General features: G+C 32.9%; 2 protein-coding genes across 3 annotated transcripts; both read right to left on the reverse strand.

Annotated features, from left to right (window-relative positions):
• Positions 1 to 8440: 8440 nt before the first annotated feature.
• LOC129904083 (40S ribosomal protein S28) lies at positions 8441 to 11101 on the reverse strand. Of its 2 annotated transcripts, none has more exons than XM_055979613.1 (2): positions 10971 to 11101; positions 8441 to 8926 (listed from the first exon to the last, which is right to left on the reverse strand). In XM_055979613.1, the coding sequence occupies exon 2, from the start codon at positions 8923 to 8925 to the stop codon at positions 8728 to 8730; it is 198 nt and encodes a 65-aa protein (XP_055835588.1). In that variant the 5' UTR covers position 8926; positions 10971 to 11101; the 3' UTR covers positions 8441 to 8727. The 2 variants fall into 2 exon arrangements, with proteins under 2 accessions (XP_055835588.1, XP_055835589.1); XM_055979614.1 differs by having other exon boundaries at positions 10891 to 11068.
• Positions 11102 to 13795: 2694 nt separating this feature from the next.
• Positions 13796 to 14016, reverse strand: LOC129904084 (40S ribosomal protein S28-like). Its single transcript, XM_055979615.1, has one exon. The coding sequence runs from the start codon at positions 13999 to 14001 to the stop codon at positions 13804 to 13806; it is 198 nt and encodes a 65-aa protein (XP_055835590.1). The 5' UTR covers positions 14002 to 14016; the 3' UTR covers positions 13796 to 13803.
• Between the last annotated feature and the right edge of the window lie 5237 nt (positions 14017 to 19253).

A 19253-nucleotide genomic window follows, 5' to 3' on the forward strand; every position in this document is an offset into this window, starting at 1 on the left:
GGGGTCGTGTGGTTGCAACCAGCAGTAACCACACCCCTTTTAGAACACATTTAGGCCCTTCAACAAACCCCCACACACCTTCAGCAGTACACAACAAGCACAACACTTTACTTCGACGACAATTCAACTATAGCGACTCCAATTTAGTTTGTTTCGAACGTCAAGCGTTTCTATGACATTTTCACATTTACATCTACCTATAGGGCATGTAACACACTCCATAATAATACCATAAAGTCCAAATTGAAAGGAGAAACGTTACCTTACCCGAAATTGGCCAAAATTCGCCAAAACCACATCTTGGAAACTTCTTGATGTGCTAAATTGGGGCAGACTGTTTGTGCCCCTTATCCGCTTCCCCAAATTTGAATTTTATGTTATCAAACACCATTATATAACCATGGTATATCTTAAATAAATAATTCATGGAACGAAACTTGGAGGCTTACCTCAAAGGGGCCAAACCCATAGCCCTCCTCTTTTGCCCCTCTAGCGTTTTCCTCTTCTTCTTTCACCCTCTTCCAGGTGTAAAGCTAAAGAAATAACTCCGTAGATACCGTAAGACACATATATACATCTTCACATGCTTGAGGAACACCGTAGATAATTAATTCATGGAGGAAAATTAGAGACTTACCTTTGTTTTTCTTGTTGCCGTAGCTAGCCTCCCTTAGGCTCTAAGTTTTCCTTTCCTTTGTTCTCTCTAAGTTTCATCTCAAGTAGAATAGGAAATGACTTAGTAGTCATCAAAACACACTTATATACACCTCATTAGGAGGTGACACATGTCATCCCCATAGGGTGACATATGTCAAGCCCTTATTGGGCCACGAATCCATACATAGCCTCCAAGGCTGCCATGTGGCAGTGGGGTCCACCTCCCCCTAAGAAGGTGGGTCACCTACTTGACCCCAAGCAGTTGGGTCACCTGCTTCCTCGTGTCACCTTCTCCTCTTCCCTGTGGGTTCGTAATCTCGTCTTATTTTAAGAACTCCGTGTAATCCATGCTACCTAAGCATGATATGTCTTTAAGTAACTCAAGTGTATAAGACTTCTAAATTAGTAGCTTACGTAGGTAAATCAAGTCCTACGATTCATTTCTTGACCTCCAACTTATTTCGGATTCTCACGACTCTATTTCCAACCTTCCCTCTCACGGGGTATCGCATTATTCTTTCCTTAGAGTTGTTTGATGTGTGTGGACAGTGGGGATCTCATGGACACTTTCAAGAAGACTAGGAACACGTTTCAAGGTTCAAAAGTGCGGAGTGTAACATGCAATATCAGGCCTAGTGCAATCAGTCACATATCTCAAACTTCCAATTAAGCTAGCATACTCCTTTTGATTTATCACATCATTTTCACTTTGAATAGGAAACAAGTGTACACTTGAATCAAAAGGAGTTAAAATATGCTTGCAATCAAGAAAGTTATATTTTTTCAAATTTTTCTCAACATAATGTGACTGGTCAAGGAAAATTCCATCCTATGTTCTTGTAATTTTTATTCCAAGAATAAAATTTGGCTCACCAAGATTTTTTATATCAAAATGGCTTCTAAAAATGTTCTTAGTATCATTAATAACATTCATATTTGAGACAAAGATCAATAAATTATCAACATATAGGCAAATAATAACATGTATATTTTTTCAAGACTTATGATACATGTACTTATCATACTCATTTATTTTAAAATCATGCAGGAATCAAACTTTTCATGTCATTGCTTTGGTGCTTGTTTCAAGCCATATAGGAATTTAGTAAGTTTACATACTTTGCTTTTTTGGCCTGCTTCAACAAAAATTTCAGGTTGTTCTATATAAATTTCTTCATTAAGGTCTCCATTTAAAAAAATTGTTTTTACATTCATTTGATGAATATGCAAATCAAAAATTGCAGCCATAGCAATTAAAAGTCTAATGGATGTAATTTTAATAATCGGAGAAAAAGTATCAAAAAAGTCTAGGCCTTCTAGTTGCTTAAATCCTTTAGCAACTAGTTTAGACTTATATTTATCGATAGATCCATCCGGTTTTAACTTATTTCGTAAGATCCATTTGCAACCAATTATTTTACAACCTGGTGGTAAATCAACTAACTTCCAAGTTTTATTAGAAATTAGTGATTCTATTTCATCATTTACAACCTCTTTCTAGAAAATAGAATTATGTGAAGATAAAACTTCTTGTAAAGTGAAAGAGTCATCTCCAACATTAAAAACATAAAAATCAGGACCAAAATCTTTTTCTACTCTAGCTCTTTTACTTCTTCTTAACTCAAAATCATCAATTTCTTTATTTTTAAAATGGAAGAAGAAGAACTAGGTAGTGCTAAAATATTTTGTTCAATCATTTGACCCCTACTATTTTTAGAATCAAAAGGAAATTTATTTTCATGAAAAATAGCATCACCTGATTCTATTACAATATTATCTTCAGATTAAAAAATCTATAGGTTGTACTATTTGAAGCATAACTAAGAAAAGCACAAGTAGTAACTTTCTTACCCAATTTTGTAACCTTGGGATCCATTAAACTCACAAAGGCTAGACAACCCCAAACTCTTAGATATCCCAAACTTGGATTGTGGACTTTCCACAACTCAAAAGGTGTTAGTTTAATATTTTTATGAGGTACTCGATTTAACACATAATACGCAATCAAAATAGCTTCATCCCAAAAATTTAAAGGTGCATTTGACTCAATAAGCATGGCATTAGTCAATTCAACCAAAGTTCTATTTTTTCTTTCCGCTACATCATTAGATGAAGGAGAATAAGGAGAAGGAGTTTCATGAATTATTCTCAATGATCTAACAAAAGAATTAAACTCATTTGACTCATATTCACGACCTCTATCACTTCTAATTCTTTTTAATTTTTTTTCAAACTGATTTTCAACCTCATGGAGAAAAAAAAATTAAAATTTTCAAAAATATCACTTTTATTTTTCATCAAGTAGACATATGTAAACTTAGAAAAATCATCAATGAAAGTGATAAAATATGTATTTCCTCCATTAGTTAAAATTCCTCCAAGTTCACAAATATCAGTGTGAACTAATTCTAATAAATCAGTTTTTCTTTCAACTTGAAAATGAGGTCTTTTAGTGATTTTAACTTTATTACAAGCTTCACACTTTTCAAAAATCTTTTTAATTACTGGGATTAATCCTAAACTACTCATGATTCCAACATAACGATCATTAATATGACAAAAACGAGCATGCCAAAAATTAGTAGAAGAAAGCATGTAAATAGAAGTAGAAACTTTATTCATTTCAACATTCAGTTTAAACATCTCATCACAAGCATACCTCTTTCCCACAAAAATACCTTTTTTCACAATTACATATTAATCAGATTCAATAATCTGCTTAAAACTTGCTTTGTTAAGAAGAAAACTAGACATCAAGTTTTTTCTAATAGAAGGAGTATAAAGTACATCTTTCAAAGTTAATACCCTTACAGAGGTAAAATACAATTCGACATCTCCCGTTCCAAGCATTAGAGTAGTATGAGAATCATCAAACATGATGGTTTTGGGCTCTTCAAAAGGAGTATATATTTTAAACCAATCTTTGTCATAACAGACATGACGGTTTGCACCAGAATCAGCCCACCATCCATCAACATTCTCAATCATGTTTATGTCTGTATTTATTGCCACAAAAAGCTCTTAGGTAACGTTTTCCTGAGGTGTAGGACCACGTTTTCAGTATCTGCAAAATCGAGCAATATGCCCACTCTTGCCACAGTAAAGTACAGTCATTTATTATAAACTTGTTGATTTTGTGCTTGACTATATTCACCATTATTTTTCTTGGAAAGACTACCATTATTTTTCTTGAACTTTTTCTTCTTAGGCTTCAAAAAGGTATTTTTGTTAGATTCACGAGTAGCATTTTTTGAAGTTACTAAATTTACATTCGTTGTGATGTTGCTCTCTTCATTTTGTAAAAGTCCATCTTGGCCCCTTGCCTCCTCTTCCATGTAAATTTTCATTATCAAAGTCTCAAGAGAGGTTTCCTTTTGTTTGTGGCGCACAGTTTTTTGAAACTCCTTCCACGAAGGTGGAAGTTTGTCTATTATGCCACAAACAATAAGTTTGTCTCCAATTTTGACTTCCTCGAACCTGAGCTCTCCAACGATCATTATAAAATCTTGAGCTTGATCTATAACTGATTTGTCATCCACCATTTGGAAACAAAAAAATTGGCTAGCAACATATTTTTTCACTCCAGGTTCTTCGATATCATATTTACTCTGCAATCCTTTCCATATTTTCTTTGTACTAGAGTAAGTTCTATCATCATAATAATAAAAATTATCAGATAGACAATTAAGAATATAATGCCAAAACTTTTAGGAATCATTATTGTACTTTTCCACTTTCTCTTGATGAGAAATAAGTTCATCATTATCCATGGAGAGGATGTCAACTTTATTAGGATTTTTCTGAGTTAACACTTATGAAACATTGAGAAGACTTAAGTAGAAAAGTACTTTACCCTTCCATCTCTTGAAATGATTACCATTGAACCAAAATGGCTTGTTTAAATCTCCCATCTTGATATCCGCGGATTTTTCAATTGTAGCCAAATTGAATCTCCTTAAAATTGTTGTTGATATTACAAGATTATAAATTACAATTAAAAAAATAAAATGAAGAAAATAAATTCACTTCTTGGCTGAGTCACGGATATCTCGCTCTCTTTAAGAAGATTCAAGCCCACTTTCGTAGGGGAATAGAATAATTTTTGGAAATAGCTTCCTTATGGAGGAAATTGTACTTCCTTGTATATTTCCTAATAATTTAAGCCTATAATATTATTTACCTTATATTTATTTTTTCTATTCTCTGTTTTGTTATTATTCTTTTCAATATTGAACTCTCTCTTACAAAACTTATTGAATTACTTTTGCTTACAAATTGCAAAAGAACAAAATCTAGTATTGTTTTCAAAATTTTAAGAAGTGCAACAAGCCAACAAGCAATCATATATTGAAGGAATACAATACTATTTCAAAATCGTTATATCAATTTTATCAAATTCTTGAGCCAAATTTTATTATTCTAACTTTAATTTTTAGTTTTCTCTTGAAAATTTGTTATTATTGATATTCTTAGTTCCTAAGCATATACATTCTTGTTTTAGTTATTATTAAAATTTAGTCAATTTAAATATGTCGATTAGAAAATATGATTCCGATTTTATAAAAAAGAGAAAAAAAGAAAATTTGAAGAATTAAATTAATCCCAAAAAGGAACACTTGATAGATTTTTAACAAATAATAAAAATCTTGAACCGAAAAATATGGGAGAATGTTTTTCAAATGAACAAGTCACTAATAGAGTTGAGTATAATAACATCCAAAAAGAAAATCTAAAAGAAGTTGATGAAAAACATGACATATTCCCGATAATCAAGAACCCCTAAATAAATTAAATAGTTGCATTCCTAAAAATAAATAAATGTGAGGATCTTTTTTTTAAAAAAAAAAACTCCCTAAAGTTTGACTTTAGGCCTCCAATCTTGTTGAGTCGGCCGGTAATTACAAGTATGAATGTCAAACTTTTGTGGGGAGTTTCTCCCTTACACCTCCTTGACTTTGACACACCAACAACAAACTTGAATTGTGTTGTTAAATTGTTAAGACTCTATTGCATGTGAGCAAACTGTGAAAATTAGGTATACCATATTTCACTCATCATCTTTGTTCCACATAAAAAACAGAAGCAGACATAACTCATTTGTTCCTATTCTAATTTTTTACTCCCTAGCTCTATGTAATTCGACTTTGAGCAAAGTGAAATTTACTAGATTACCATAATTATAAATTGGATTCTGACGTTTACCCACATACGAATGAGTAATTCCTAAAGTAGCTACTGTACCGATACAAAGTATGTAAAAGAAAAAAGAAAAAGAGTTAAGTAAATCTGTCCTCATAGTAAAAGTGGTCATATTTACAGTAAATCCTCTAAAACTCATATACTAAACAGTGTGTTAAAAGGCGGAGGCATGAGAAGAAGAGAGTAGTGTGAAAATGTGTTATTGTGCCTTTTCGAAAACAGTGACCATATTTGAAATTTACCCAGCTAATCAACATTAATAAAAATCAAGAAATCAACATATTTATTCTGCTTAAGAGACTAAAATCAATTGAATTCAATAAGGTGATGAATCCTCTTTACAGAACTGAAATGCACACTACAAGTGTGATCTAATTATTAAGACTGTATTTTTATATGTGATTAAAGGTTCATATGGAAACAGTAACAGAATATTTCCAAAATCTTGGAAGTGCACCAAGATCACACGAATCATGTTTAAAACCTCAAGATCGACATGTCCAAACTTACGAGTCTAAGCAAATAAAATCGAAGACTATTAAGTACTGAATAAATCCCTGTCAGTATCAAGTATTCAAGGGATGAGGCATCCATAATTATGGGCTCAGCGCAATCTCCTGGCCTCCCTCTAAGACTCCAACAATGTGAGAATATCACCCTTTCTGACTGGTCCCTTGACATTTCTCATGAAAAACCTTATCTGATCATCCACAAACTTGACTCTCATCTGAGTCACATGTCCTCTGGATCTAGATAATTAAATTCCGTTAAATAAATTTTAATTTTTAGATAATTAAATATATGGCTACCACATTTTAAAAAAAAATAATTCAAATTATTTATTTAAAATTCTGTTAAATAAATTTGGAGTTATAATTAATTTTAAATAATTAAATTGTAGCCAATAGATGACCACCACGTGTTTAAAAAAATTATTCAAATTATTTATTTAAAATTCTGTTAAATAAATTTGGAGTTATAATTAATTTTAAATAATTAAATTGTAGCCAATAGATGACCACCACGTATTTAAAAAAATTATTCAAATTATTTATTTAAAATTCTGTTAAATAAATTTGGAGTTATAATTAATTTTAAATAATTAAATTGTAGCCAATAGATGACCACCACGTGTTTAAAAAAATTATTCAAATTATTTATTTAAAATTCTGTTAAATAAATTTGGAGTTATAATTAATTTTAAATAATTAAATTGTAGCCAATAGATGACCGCCACGTATTTAAAAAAAGTATTCAAATTATTTAATTAAAATTCTATTGAAATGGCCTAAAATACACTCGAACTATTGGAAATGGTACAAAAATGTCTCATCCATCTATTGGGCCTAAAATGCCCTTTTCTGTTAAAGAAAATATCAATTTTGGACCTAAAAGATGTCAAAGACATTTTAGGCCCAATATATGGATGATGGGCATTTTTGTACCCTTTCTAATAGTTCAAGAGTATTTTAAGCTTTTTTTCCGTATTGATCACGGTCATTTTGTTAGTCATATTTTCTTGTAATTTTGCTTTGAATATTTATCTTTTAAGTGGAGAGTTCTATTTTTTTCAAAGCGTATATTATTATTGGATTAATCATGTTCATGCATTTTTATTCAACCTGAAAATCTTGACAAGCAACTTGCAAAATCATAGAGCCCATTGGTTCATAAATCTTGTTATGTTTATATATTGTTTCATAGTTGTGTTTTTTTATCAAAATAATTCCTTATTTCGACGTCAAAGTTGAATAGATTTTGAATTTTATGAGTTACTATATAACCTAAGACTTGCATGCGGTGTGTTTGTAGATTTCCCGACAAGGAATTTGTTGGTTGTTGTAAAAACAATTTTCAAACTTCAATTGTAGTTACATGTCTTGTTAAACTTGAGTGTTAATATTATGTGGCAAATTTGAAAAAAGGTAGGAGTATTGGATTGTTTACTCAAAAAAGGTTAGAACCAAAATATATTGTTGCTTGACAAAAAAAGCTTTCTTCTTCCTTTAGAAATCATCATATTTTTAAAATGTTGTTTATATGCTTCAAAAACAAGTTGCTACTTGATAGGAGATATGAATGATTTGTGAAAACATTTGAAAGTAGGAGATATGAATGATTTGTGAAAACATTTGGAAGCTTCCAAGCATATTAAAACATATCAAATTTATTTATATTTCCAAATGTTTGAACACAAAATTTAGCTAAATTCTCACTATTTACTAAAGGAAATATATTACCTTTATGAGGTAAAAGAATTGTTTCCAGTAAGCTCTTGACTCAAAAAAATACATGATCAAAGGATCAAAGGAAAATTAAAACAGTAAAAATTAGCATGAAAGTAATTTTTTATTTTATCCCTTTTCTACACAGTTTTTAAATTATCGTTGAGGATCAAAACTTTTCAAATGTTGCGAGATTGTAACATGAAGGAAGAACTATACCTAATTGGGATTAGAAAATAAAAATTAACTAATATAGAGTTTATGGAATATACACATCCAAAGTATTAAATTTGAAGCCTTTTTTTGGTAATAATAATTCTGAATTCTAATAAAACCATCGACTCTGACAACAACCAATATAATCAAAATCACACATAAGGAACATTGGAAAAAGATTAAACATGATAGATGTATGTCCATCCAGTATACACAAAACAAATAAGAACCATTACTTGTTGCCATTGACGCAAAGCTAGAAAAATATTATCATAACACTACTCCAGAGACTTAAAGTGCACCAAAATCGACATGTCCAAACTTAAAAAGAGTCTAAGCAAACAAAACCAAAGACTATTAAATAGGGAATAAATCCCAGCCAATATCAAGTATTCAAGGGAATTTCAATATGGCACTCATAATTATGTGCTCAGCGCAATCTCCTGGCCTCCCTCTCAGACTCCAACAGTGTGAGAATATCACCCTCTCTGACTGGTCCCTTGACATTTCTCATAATAAACCTGTTCTGGTCGTCCAGAAACTTGACTCTCACCTGAGTCACCTGCCCCCTGGATCCGGTACGACCCATGATTTTAATCACAACTGCATGCTTGGTTACAGATTCCATTCTGCAAATGCAGAATATATTTGTAAGAAGCCATAATGGATAACACATTGAAAGGGGTCAAATGAAACAGCAGCAGGCAAAAGCCAAACAAACCACACTAAAACCAAATAATACTCTACAGAACAGTTGATATTCAAAAGAAACAACACTACAACACTTTCAAATATTAATGCTTGATAAGTAGCAGATCCATGATCTAACATCTCTGCACCTATCACACCTCCGCGACAACAGGTGTGGCCCCGTGGGACTTCGTTTAAACATATACTTAACAAAAATCAACTATCTGTCACATTGTATAATCATTAATAATACAGCAAAGAGACGTAGAGCATATGTTAGTGAAAGAAAATAAGCAGCGGAGGTAACTAGACAACACCACACATTCACTTAGCAGCTTCCATTATTGTAGGTTCACGTATATTTTCCAACCAAAGAGACTTAGAAGTTAGATAACTCCACAAGTTCATGTTTCTTTCTACTGCAGGCTCCTTTTTCTAATGTACCTCCTCATGATCAGTATACTGTGAACAATTTGTGTATGCAACAATGCATTTTTTTTCATAAGGTAATCATTTATAACAATGTAGTGACAAAACCATACATGTAATGCATGTATGAGCTTCACAGTACTACAATGATCTATTCAAAGTTAATAACTGAATATATATTGTTAGTTCAGTTAGAACTCTTATTTGTTAGTTAATTACAGAGTAAGGTTAGCTAGGAGACGACTGTCGATTGAAAAACCTTATTTTTTTACTCTCTCCCCCTTCTACTCTTTTCCCTCTGTAAAAAACTGCCATTGTTGTTCTGGAAGGAGCTCAACTTTCCTTACATACAAGTGGTAATAAGTAAAGAGTCCACACCTAATCATATAATTTTTTCCAGGCTAATTCAACAAACTGGATGCTTGTTAGCAGTTGCTGTGATATAATCCTCAATGGACATGTCATTGATCTTCACCAGAAATTAAGATCATAGTGATTAACAGATCTTCCAAATTGTATTCAAGATTACAGCCTTACTAATAGAACTTAAAATAATACTCAACTATAAAGGCAGAAGCAGAAGGAATATTCATCCAAGAACGTTACTGAGGAAAAATACACACTTCCACTGAGAACTACAAACTCTTGGATTCAATGCAGACTAGCAAAAACTATGGCAAAGTGGATGAAAAGAATTACATAGTTGATACCAATTTGCTAAGGTCAAGTTTCAGTCACTTTAGTAGCTTCACTCAAGGTCCAATGTTCACTCAAGTCTTTAAGGAAGACTTTAGACAAGAAAGTTTTCTGCTTTCAACATTTGGCCATAAAATTAATGTTGATTCTGCTTTTTGTCCAGTCCAAATTACTCCTCCCAAAAATTCAAAAAAACTCCAACTTGCATTCATAGCCAAACAGCACCAAACTGTTGAAAACAAGAACTATTTTTTTCAAATAATCAATTTTAATAGAGAAACACCCAATCTTGTTAAAGATTTATATACCTTTAAGAAACGTATAGAACTTCTAGTGCTAAATGGATCAACATCGACTCCGAAGATTCATGTAATCAGCCATTTAATGTGGAATCTAGCCTAATGTTGCTACCTTCACATCTACACATTAATAACTTACTGCTTTTCTATCCATTAGAGTCGGAAAAAAAATCAGTTCTTTACCCTTTCAAATCATGGAAGTTAATACAAATTAAAAAGCTACATCAATCACATTAGTTTATACTCATAAAAATTACAAAAGCTACATCAACCAGATTACTTTATACTCATAAAAACTAATACAAATTACAAAGCTTAACCAACCGGATTAGTTTATACTCATAAAAGTCCACACAACTTACAAAGATACATCAACCAGATTAGTTTATAGTCATAAAAGTTAATATAAATAATGAAGCTACATCAACCAGATCAGTTTATACTCATAAAAGTTAATACAAACTACAAAGCTACATCACCTGTAAAATCTAATAGTTAAACAATATATTTTGCTTGATTTTGAGTGTCAAATAAAGAGAAAGATGAGCCGCCGGCGTACCTTCCGGGGAGAGGAGTCTTTCTGATGTATGCTGCTGCTGTATTAGAGAATGAGAGAATGCTAGAAACCCTAGAGATTCTATAGTAGGGTTTCGTCAAAGAGGGTTGGGCTATTGTATATCAGGTCGGCCTAGTAATTATTGGGCTTTTTAGTTAAGCCCAAAACAGCTGAGGATCCTACTTATTATTTTATTTTTTTCAGCGAGGCCCTTACTTATTTTATTTTTTTCAGTCAGGCCATACTTATGAAGTCCACAAAGTTTGGATAATTCATGGATATAACTAACTACGTAACTAGGAAAATATAAACGTTCATTTTGTTAGTCATATTTTCTTGTGATTTTGCTTTGAATTTTTATCTTTTAATTGGAGAGTTCTATTTTTTTTAAGAGCGTATATTGTTATTGGATTAATCATGTTCATGCATTTTTATTCAACCTGAAAATCTTGACAAGCAACTTGCAAAATTATAGAGCCCATCGGTTCATAAATCTTGTTATGTTTATACATTGTTACAGAGTTGTATTTTTTTTATCAAATTGATTCATTATTTCGATGTCAAAGTTGAATATATTTTGAATTTCACGAGTTACTATATATCCTAGGACTTCCATGCAGTGCGTTTGTAGATTTCTGGACAAGGAATTTGTTGGTTATTGCAAAAATAATTTTCAAACTTCAATTGTAGTTACAAGTCTTGTTAAATATTAATGCTTGATAAGTAGCAGATCCATGATCTAATTAAGTGCATTGATAACATCTCTGCACCTATCACACCTCCGCGACAACAGGTGTGGCCCTGTGGGACTTCGTTTAAACATATACTTAACAAAATTCAATTATTAAGTACTGAATAAATCCCTGTCAGTATCAAGTATTAGATCAATCAACACAAATCTAAGTTGATCTAAAAGATTGAATCATATTATAGAATTAGAGCAAAAACAACAACTGATTAACAATAAATTTGTTACAGAACATTGAAAAACGTGAGGTGTTTTCAAGGAAATTACACAGAGAGGGATTCGACGACGAGAGCGGCTTACCTTTCAGGGAAAAAATTCTGTTGATGTATGCTGCTGTTGTGTATCAGAGAATGGAGAAAGATAAAACCCTAGAAGTTTTATAGTAGGGTTTCGTTGTTGGGTTGGTGGGTAGGCTATAATAGGATAGGCTCGGCCCAGTAAACATTGGGCTTTCAGCTCTGTTATGTCCTGGATCCAACTGTCTTCAGGCCCAAATCTAATATTATTTAGAGCAAATAATACAAATCTCACTAATTTAGGGCATAATTACGTGTCTTTCACTATAGTTTTTGAAATTACTTTTTGTATCACAATTACTTCAGATATATATTAGTCAAATTAGGTGTAATTTGTTTCAAATACATTATATTCGAGTGTGATTCATATGTATTTGAAATACACTGACTATCTCCCTCTTCTCTCGCCTGTCTCTCTACCTATTTATCTATATTTCAGTATGTAGATGGTATCAAATATACATGTTGAATATCTCTCCCGCCTCTCTCCTCTTTCACCCTTCTCTCTTCCAATTTATTTGTATTTCAGAATATATATGGTATCAAAGATACATATATCTAGAATCAAAAATACATGGTGACTCTCTCGCCCACCTTCTCCTATTTCGCTCCCACTCTCCCTCTCTCGCTCGGTTATGTACCTATATTTCAAAATGTATCTAGTATACTAGATACATGTATCTTGCATCAAAGATGCATGCACTTGGTACCAAACTACCTAATTAGTGAGATAATATGTAATTATTTTAAATTATAAAATAAATTAGTGTATATGGTAAGAATGCTTATGTAATTAGATAGTTTTTATTCTTAGTAGGAAAAGAACGATCTCTGATAGAAAGTCGAAGGTAGTCGGCCAAATTTACTTTTTTTTAATAGGTACAAATAGTTACATCTTAATTAAACATTGTCATACATATTATACATATATTTTATATTCGCCGACTAGTTTTAATTTAAGCCGTAGGGATAGTTATTTAGGTTAAAAAAAATCCCTAAATTATGGTAAAAATTTTCAAGTGTTCCTCCCAAAATCTATTGATTAAACCTTATCGATTCGTGTCATTTTATCAATACACACTAAACAATAAATTAATGAATCATTTTTTAACGAACCTGTCTATATAATTCGTCCCCAAAAATGTAAAAATCAATTTTTTGAAGATCCTTTTTTTTTCAGAAGCTCAGAAATTAACATTTGAATTTTAATGATTTAATTTGAGAAATAATGAAGTTTTAATATGATCACAAACGAATTGGTTGGATGACCCTACAAATTTATGGTTTAAATTGACAATGAGACTTAAAACTAACTCACGGTTCATTGTTGCTCTAAAAAGAAAACTATAAGCAAGTTGCAAAATTTAGGATTAAGAAAATATGACAATCAACATAGGTAAATATTGGTTTTTCTTCAAAGATATTTAGGAAAACTCTTTTTACTGAAACCAAACAGCTTGAATATTTGCTCAAGGCATTATGAAAAGAACCAATACAACCAAACTCACAAATAATGAATATTGGGAAAAAAAATCAACGCGATAGTTGTATGACACACCAAAACAAATAAAAACATTAGTTATTGTCGTTGACACGAAGCTACCAAAATATTATCATAAACAATTCCAAAATCTTGGAAGTGCACCAAGATCACACGAATCATGTTTAAAACCTCAAGATCGACATGTCCAAACTTACGAGTCTAAGCAAACAAAATCGAAGACTATTAAGTACTGAATAAATCCATGTCAGTATCAAGTATTCAAGGGATGAGGCATCCATAATTATGGGCTCAGCGCAATCTCCTGGCCTCCCTCTCAGACTCCAACAATGTGAGAATATCACCCTTTCTGACTGGTCCCTTGACATTTCTCATGAAAAACCCATTCTGATCGTCCAGAAACTTGACTCTTATCTGAGTCACATGCCCTCTGGATCTGGTACGAACCATGATTTTAATCACAAGTGCATGCTTGGTTACAGATTCCATACCGAAAATACAGAATATATTTGTAAGAAGCCATAATGGATAACATATTGAAAGGGATCAAATGAAACAATAGCAGGCGAAAGACAAACAAACCACACCAAAACCTAACATTCAATTAACTTAAGAAACTAATAAAATTAAATATTCAAAAAAAACAACACTCCAACACTTTCAACTATTGAAGCATTTCATCAGTGGCAGATCCATGATCCAATATACTGCATTTATAACATCTCTGCACCTATTACACCTCCGTGACAACAGGTCTGGGACTTGGTTCAAACATATACTATACAAAAAATTTCAACTATCCATCACATTGTTTAATGCTATATACCAAACAGACATAACACATGTTGAATGACATTGTAAATACGCATTGGAGACTTGGAGGTAACAAGATACCAACACACAGTAACTTAGCAACTTCCATTATTGCAGGTTCACATATCTTCTCCAACCAATATAAGCTTCAACAATAGTATGCTGATATTTATACCTCAAAAATAGAGTAAGTTTCACAATTTCAAGTGTGTCAATAATATATTGATTATTGAGTTAGACCCTTATTTTTGTTAGCTAATTATAGAGTAAGGTTAGCTAAGATACACGTTAGCGTTACTTGATTTTTTAGAGTAAGGTTAGCTAATTATAGAGTAATCACAAGTGCATGCTTGGTTACAGATTCCATTATCTGTCCTCAAACACTTGATCTTTTTCTCAGATTCAAGTTCCACTCACACTTTGAACTATTTGAAAACTGAAAAAATATCTGTCTTCCTTTTGATTGGATACACCCAACTTCTCCTGAAGTTATTGTCGATAAATGACATGAAATATTTCGCTCCTCTTAGGGACTCCACTGGTGGTGTCCAGACATGAGAGTGGATCAGATCTAATATTTCCTTGCTTTTACCAGAGGAACTTCTAAACTTTAGTCTATTTTGCTTACTGGTAACACAATGCTCACAAAAGGGTAGTGAAACCTTTTTGAGCACTCGAAGAAGCTTTTGTTCAGCAAGAATCTTCAAACCTCGTTCCGACATATGACCAAGTTTATGATGCCATATCATCGTTGATTCTTCAAATGAACTTGCTGACGCAGTTGATGCTTCTCCTTCTTGGTGTGTTTTACCTTTAAGCACATATGGATTTGTAGTAAGTTTTTCCGCTTTCATCACTACAAGCGCTTCTTTAGATATTTTCATGACTCCATCATGAGTATTATATGAACATCCATTATCATCTAATTGTCCCAAAGATAATAGATTCTTCCTCAAGTCTTTTACATGTCGTACCTTCTGGATGGTGCGTATTGTGCCATCATATATTTTTTTTGATGGACCCAATACCAATAACATCCAAAGCATGATCGTCTCCCATGAACACAGACCCTCTTGAGATAGGATTATATTGATGGAACCATTCTCTCCGAGAAGTCATGTGTCATGTTGCTCCTGTGTCCATGATCCAGACATCAGTGAAATGTTTTCTGCCTTCGTTATTTGATATTGCTTCACTACAAAAAATATCGCCATCATCCGAGGTACATGCAACATTTCCTTGAGCATTTGATAGCTCAGGGTGTTCACTCTTCTTTTTGAACCGACAATCTTTCTTGAAGTGCCCTTTCTTGCCATAGTTGTAGAACTTGATATTCTTCTTACTTCTTGATTGAGATCTACCATGATTGTGACTCCCACTAGGGCCACATTCTGTTGGTCTTCCTCTCACCATCATCAAAGCTTCAGCTTGCTGCGAACTTACTTGTCTGTCTTCCTTATTTTTGCGTCGATTTTCTTTTTCTAAGACGGCGGTTGCAATTTCATCGAAAACTCAACTGTCTGTATTGTTCGTCAGGTTGATGATGAGTTGATCATACGAGTTAGGCAGACTTTGAAGTAGAAGCTCCGCACGTTCAGTCCCCTCTATTTTGCAACCCATTGTTGTAAGTTGCGAAAATAGAGTATTTAAAGTATTGATGTGTTCAGTAACTGACATGGACTCTGCCATTCGAAGAGTATACAATCTTCTTTTTAAGAAGATTTTATTGTGCAAAGACTTGGCCTCATACAATCCCGTAAGAGTATCACATATTTCCTTCGCAGTCAGTTTTTCAGCCACACTAGATAACACTTGATCAGCTAGTGTCAAGTGTAAATCAGCAACTGCATTGCTGTCTATGTCGTTCCACTTGCTATCATCAGTGAAGTCTATGTGCCTGCCTTTAATTGCAGTTAAGCAATTGTCTTTTCTTAATATCGCTTTTATTTTCATTTTCCACAATGAGAAATTAGTCTCATTGAATTTTTCAACGTCAAACTTTATTGTACTCGACATTGTTATTTGCTTCACATCCTTCTAGATCATTTCTGAATATTTTTATGAACAATCGTGACAAATTGTACCGTCACCGAAATTTACTATTTACGTAAATAGTACTATTCATCGAATTTACTATTCATGAAAATTTACTATTCACGAATAGTACTTTCGCATAAAACAGACAGAATAACCGAGGGCTCTGATACCACTGTTGGGAAAAGAAAGCACCACAAGTACAGTTTGATATGACAATAAATATAAAAATAAATTAGACACGAGAATTTTAATCGGAAACCCCTCAAACAGATAGAGGGGAAAAACCACGGGGTAGAAGGATTTTACTATTAAAATATGGGAGTACACTACTCTCAAATACAAGGAGAAAACAATAATTAACACTTCTCTCTTGTAAAAGGAATAACTCACTAAAGAGGACATTCAAGACTATAATATTTATCTTGGTGTATAACTCTCTTTGTATTCTTACTCTATTTTTCTGGGATGATTTTAATGAGGGCAAGATGCCCTCTATTTATAGGAATAAAAACGCATAACAATTTATGCGGTGCATTTTTGTCAAACGCGTATACGCGTTAAAAGGAAAAGTTGCTGCTTTTTGTTGTTGCTTTTTCTTCCTCTACTTTTCCTTTTTTCTTCCTCCTTTTTCGTTTTTTCTGACTTTCTTGCATTGACTTCATACCTATATGTGAATGTATTCTTTTGATTATTTTTTCTTCAGTAACAGGTTCTTTGCTATCTTCTTCGATTTCATGATCGAATAAATTATTCTTTGAAACTGAAAACTCTGTATCTGATAAGTACTCGTCTGGTGTTTCGTATCCGCCTGCTGGAGTTTCCACAGGCTGCATCTGTTGAGGTGTCCCCTTAAACAACTCGAAAATTCCCTCCTTCTCCGGATTTCAACAGCGATTTTGGGTCGTACTCCTCGGGATTGTCTTGAAAAATGTGGTACTGAAAACTCTTCATCGCCACAATCCTTGTTTGTAGAATCAATCTTCTTTGTGTCTGAGCTTTTGAGGTTGCTCTCTTCATTGGATTGGCTGAAATCTGTGACTGATAAGTTATTAAGTATGTTGGTACAACATTCCTTCCTGATAGAGGGCACTTCCTCCTCATAATTGGTGAATTTCTGCAACATCAGGATTGAATTTTAACAATTATACATAGCTCATCTTGCCATAGAGATCAAGGTAGTAACAGAGGCGGATTCAGAATTTAAGTTAGTAATTATTGATCAACTAATCTTTTGTGGCAGGGAGTACAAATTTAGCACATATATATTATTTCTTTGAAGTTTTTTTTTTATTTTTTAATAATAAGCTCTATAGGTAATTCCCAACGACATGTATTAGTGTAATTTCATAAGTAGGGTAGAGAGAGTAAGATATATATAGACCTTATCTCTATCTTTATGGATAGAGAGATTGTTTTTAATAGACGCCCGACTAAAAACAAATGTAACTAATGCAGCAAAGTAAGACAGAAAAGGGACAACAAAATAGCAAATCATGTACAAAGCAAATATAGCAACATTATTTAATACACAATGAGAAAATTAGACTACATGATACTTAAATCATACTGCTAGAAGTACGATAACACTCGATGACCAACTACCTTTCTACCCTAATACTCGACTTTCAGATATTGCAAAATATCAATTTTGTTTGAAATAATAGTTCTTGTGTTAAAAGGACCATCTGTTAGCAAATGCTTATATCTAGACAACAGCGATATCAACGTGATGTTTCTTAAGAAATGACATGAATGCTTCGAAAATCTCCTCTATAGGGAGATAATGTCCACTCTGAGGCCAGACCGCCTATTTCTTGCAAGAATTTAGATACATCAACAACCTGCAGGTTATTTCGGAGAAAAAAAACATACAACTTGTTGGCAAAATCATGGCAGTTCTATTTACCTTTGTAATACCATCTTCCGCCACTAATCTCCCAGCAGACAATGCGGCACCACCTGCCGGAAACTTGAATGCTGAAATGTGCCTTTTTGCTTCATCCAACGTACAAGATTTTGGACACACTTAGCACAAATATCCACTTTGCCTCTAGAGGGCCTCTTTTCATATCGAGAAGCCTTCTACTCTGCTTGTATAAGAATTTTTCTCCCACAATGATAATTTCATATGCCTCCCTCTCTATCTGTGATTATTCATAGCTCGTGAGTTGTAATTAATGTTTTCTCTTGAGAAGTGAACTTACTGCTTCAAGTCAATGCTGCAAAGCAAGTTTTCATGCTTTCCCATCTTTGGACAGACCTTACCGACTTACCAACACACAAGTAAAGTCCTAAAATTAGAACTTAACCAACCAAAAAAAGAAGGAAAAAACAAGAAAGGAATCTGGCAGGGAGTTAGCGTAAATGTAAGGTTAATTCATACCTTTGCAGCTCTAGTTAATGCTTGTGACCAACGAGAAACATCAATTTAAAGTTTCTTGGTGTCAAGGTATGATATAAAACTGTGCTTGAGTTCAACAAAATCCAATAGCTTCCACCTGAAAATTACACCAAAAGTTCCATAGTCAATGCAACATACGTGAAGGCGTGAAATGCAACGACAAATATCCCCAACAAAAGTTCCCTAACTAATCCCTCCGTCTCAATTTGTTTATCCGATTATAAGTTGGTACGGACTCTTGAATCTAGTGTTTTAAACATGTCATGTTGAAATTGAAGAGTTACAAAAAACAAGAGAAAAGAGACACTCTTTTTGAAACGGATTAAAAAGAAAAGTAAGACAAACAAACTGAAACTGGTGGAGTTTCATTTATAAACTATTATACCATTTGTGCTCAACAAGAATATCACAATCAGCTAGCTGTCTTTGCCTACGAAAACTTTTATATGTCTTCTGCAACTTTACAGCAGCCTGATCTCTATGTTTTCCA

Source organism: Solanum dulcamara, chromosome 9 (genome assembly GCF_947179165.1).
Source record: "Solanum dulcamara chromosome 9, daSolDulc1.2, whole genome shotgun sequence".
Classification (NCBI taxonomy): Eukaryota; Viridiplantae; Streptophyta; class Magnoliopsida; order Solanales; family Solanaceae; genus Solanum; species Solanum dulcamara.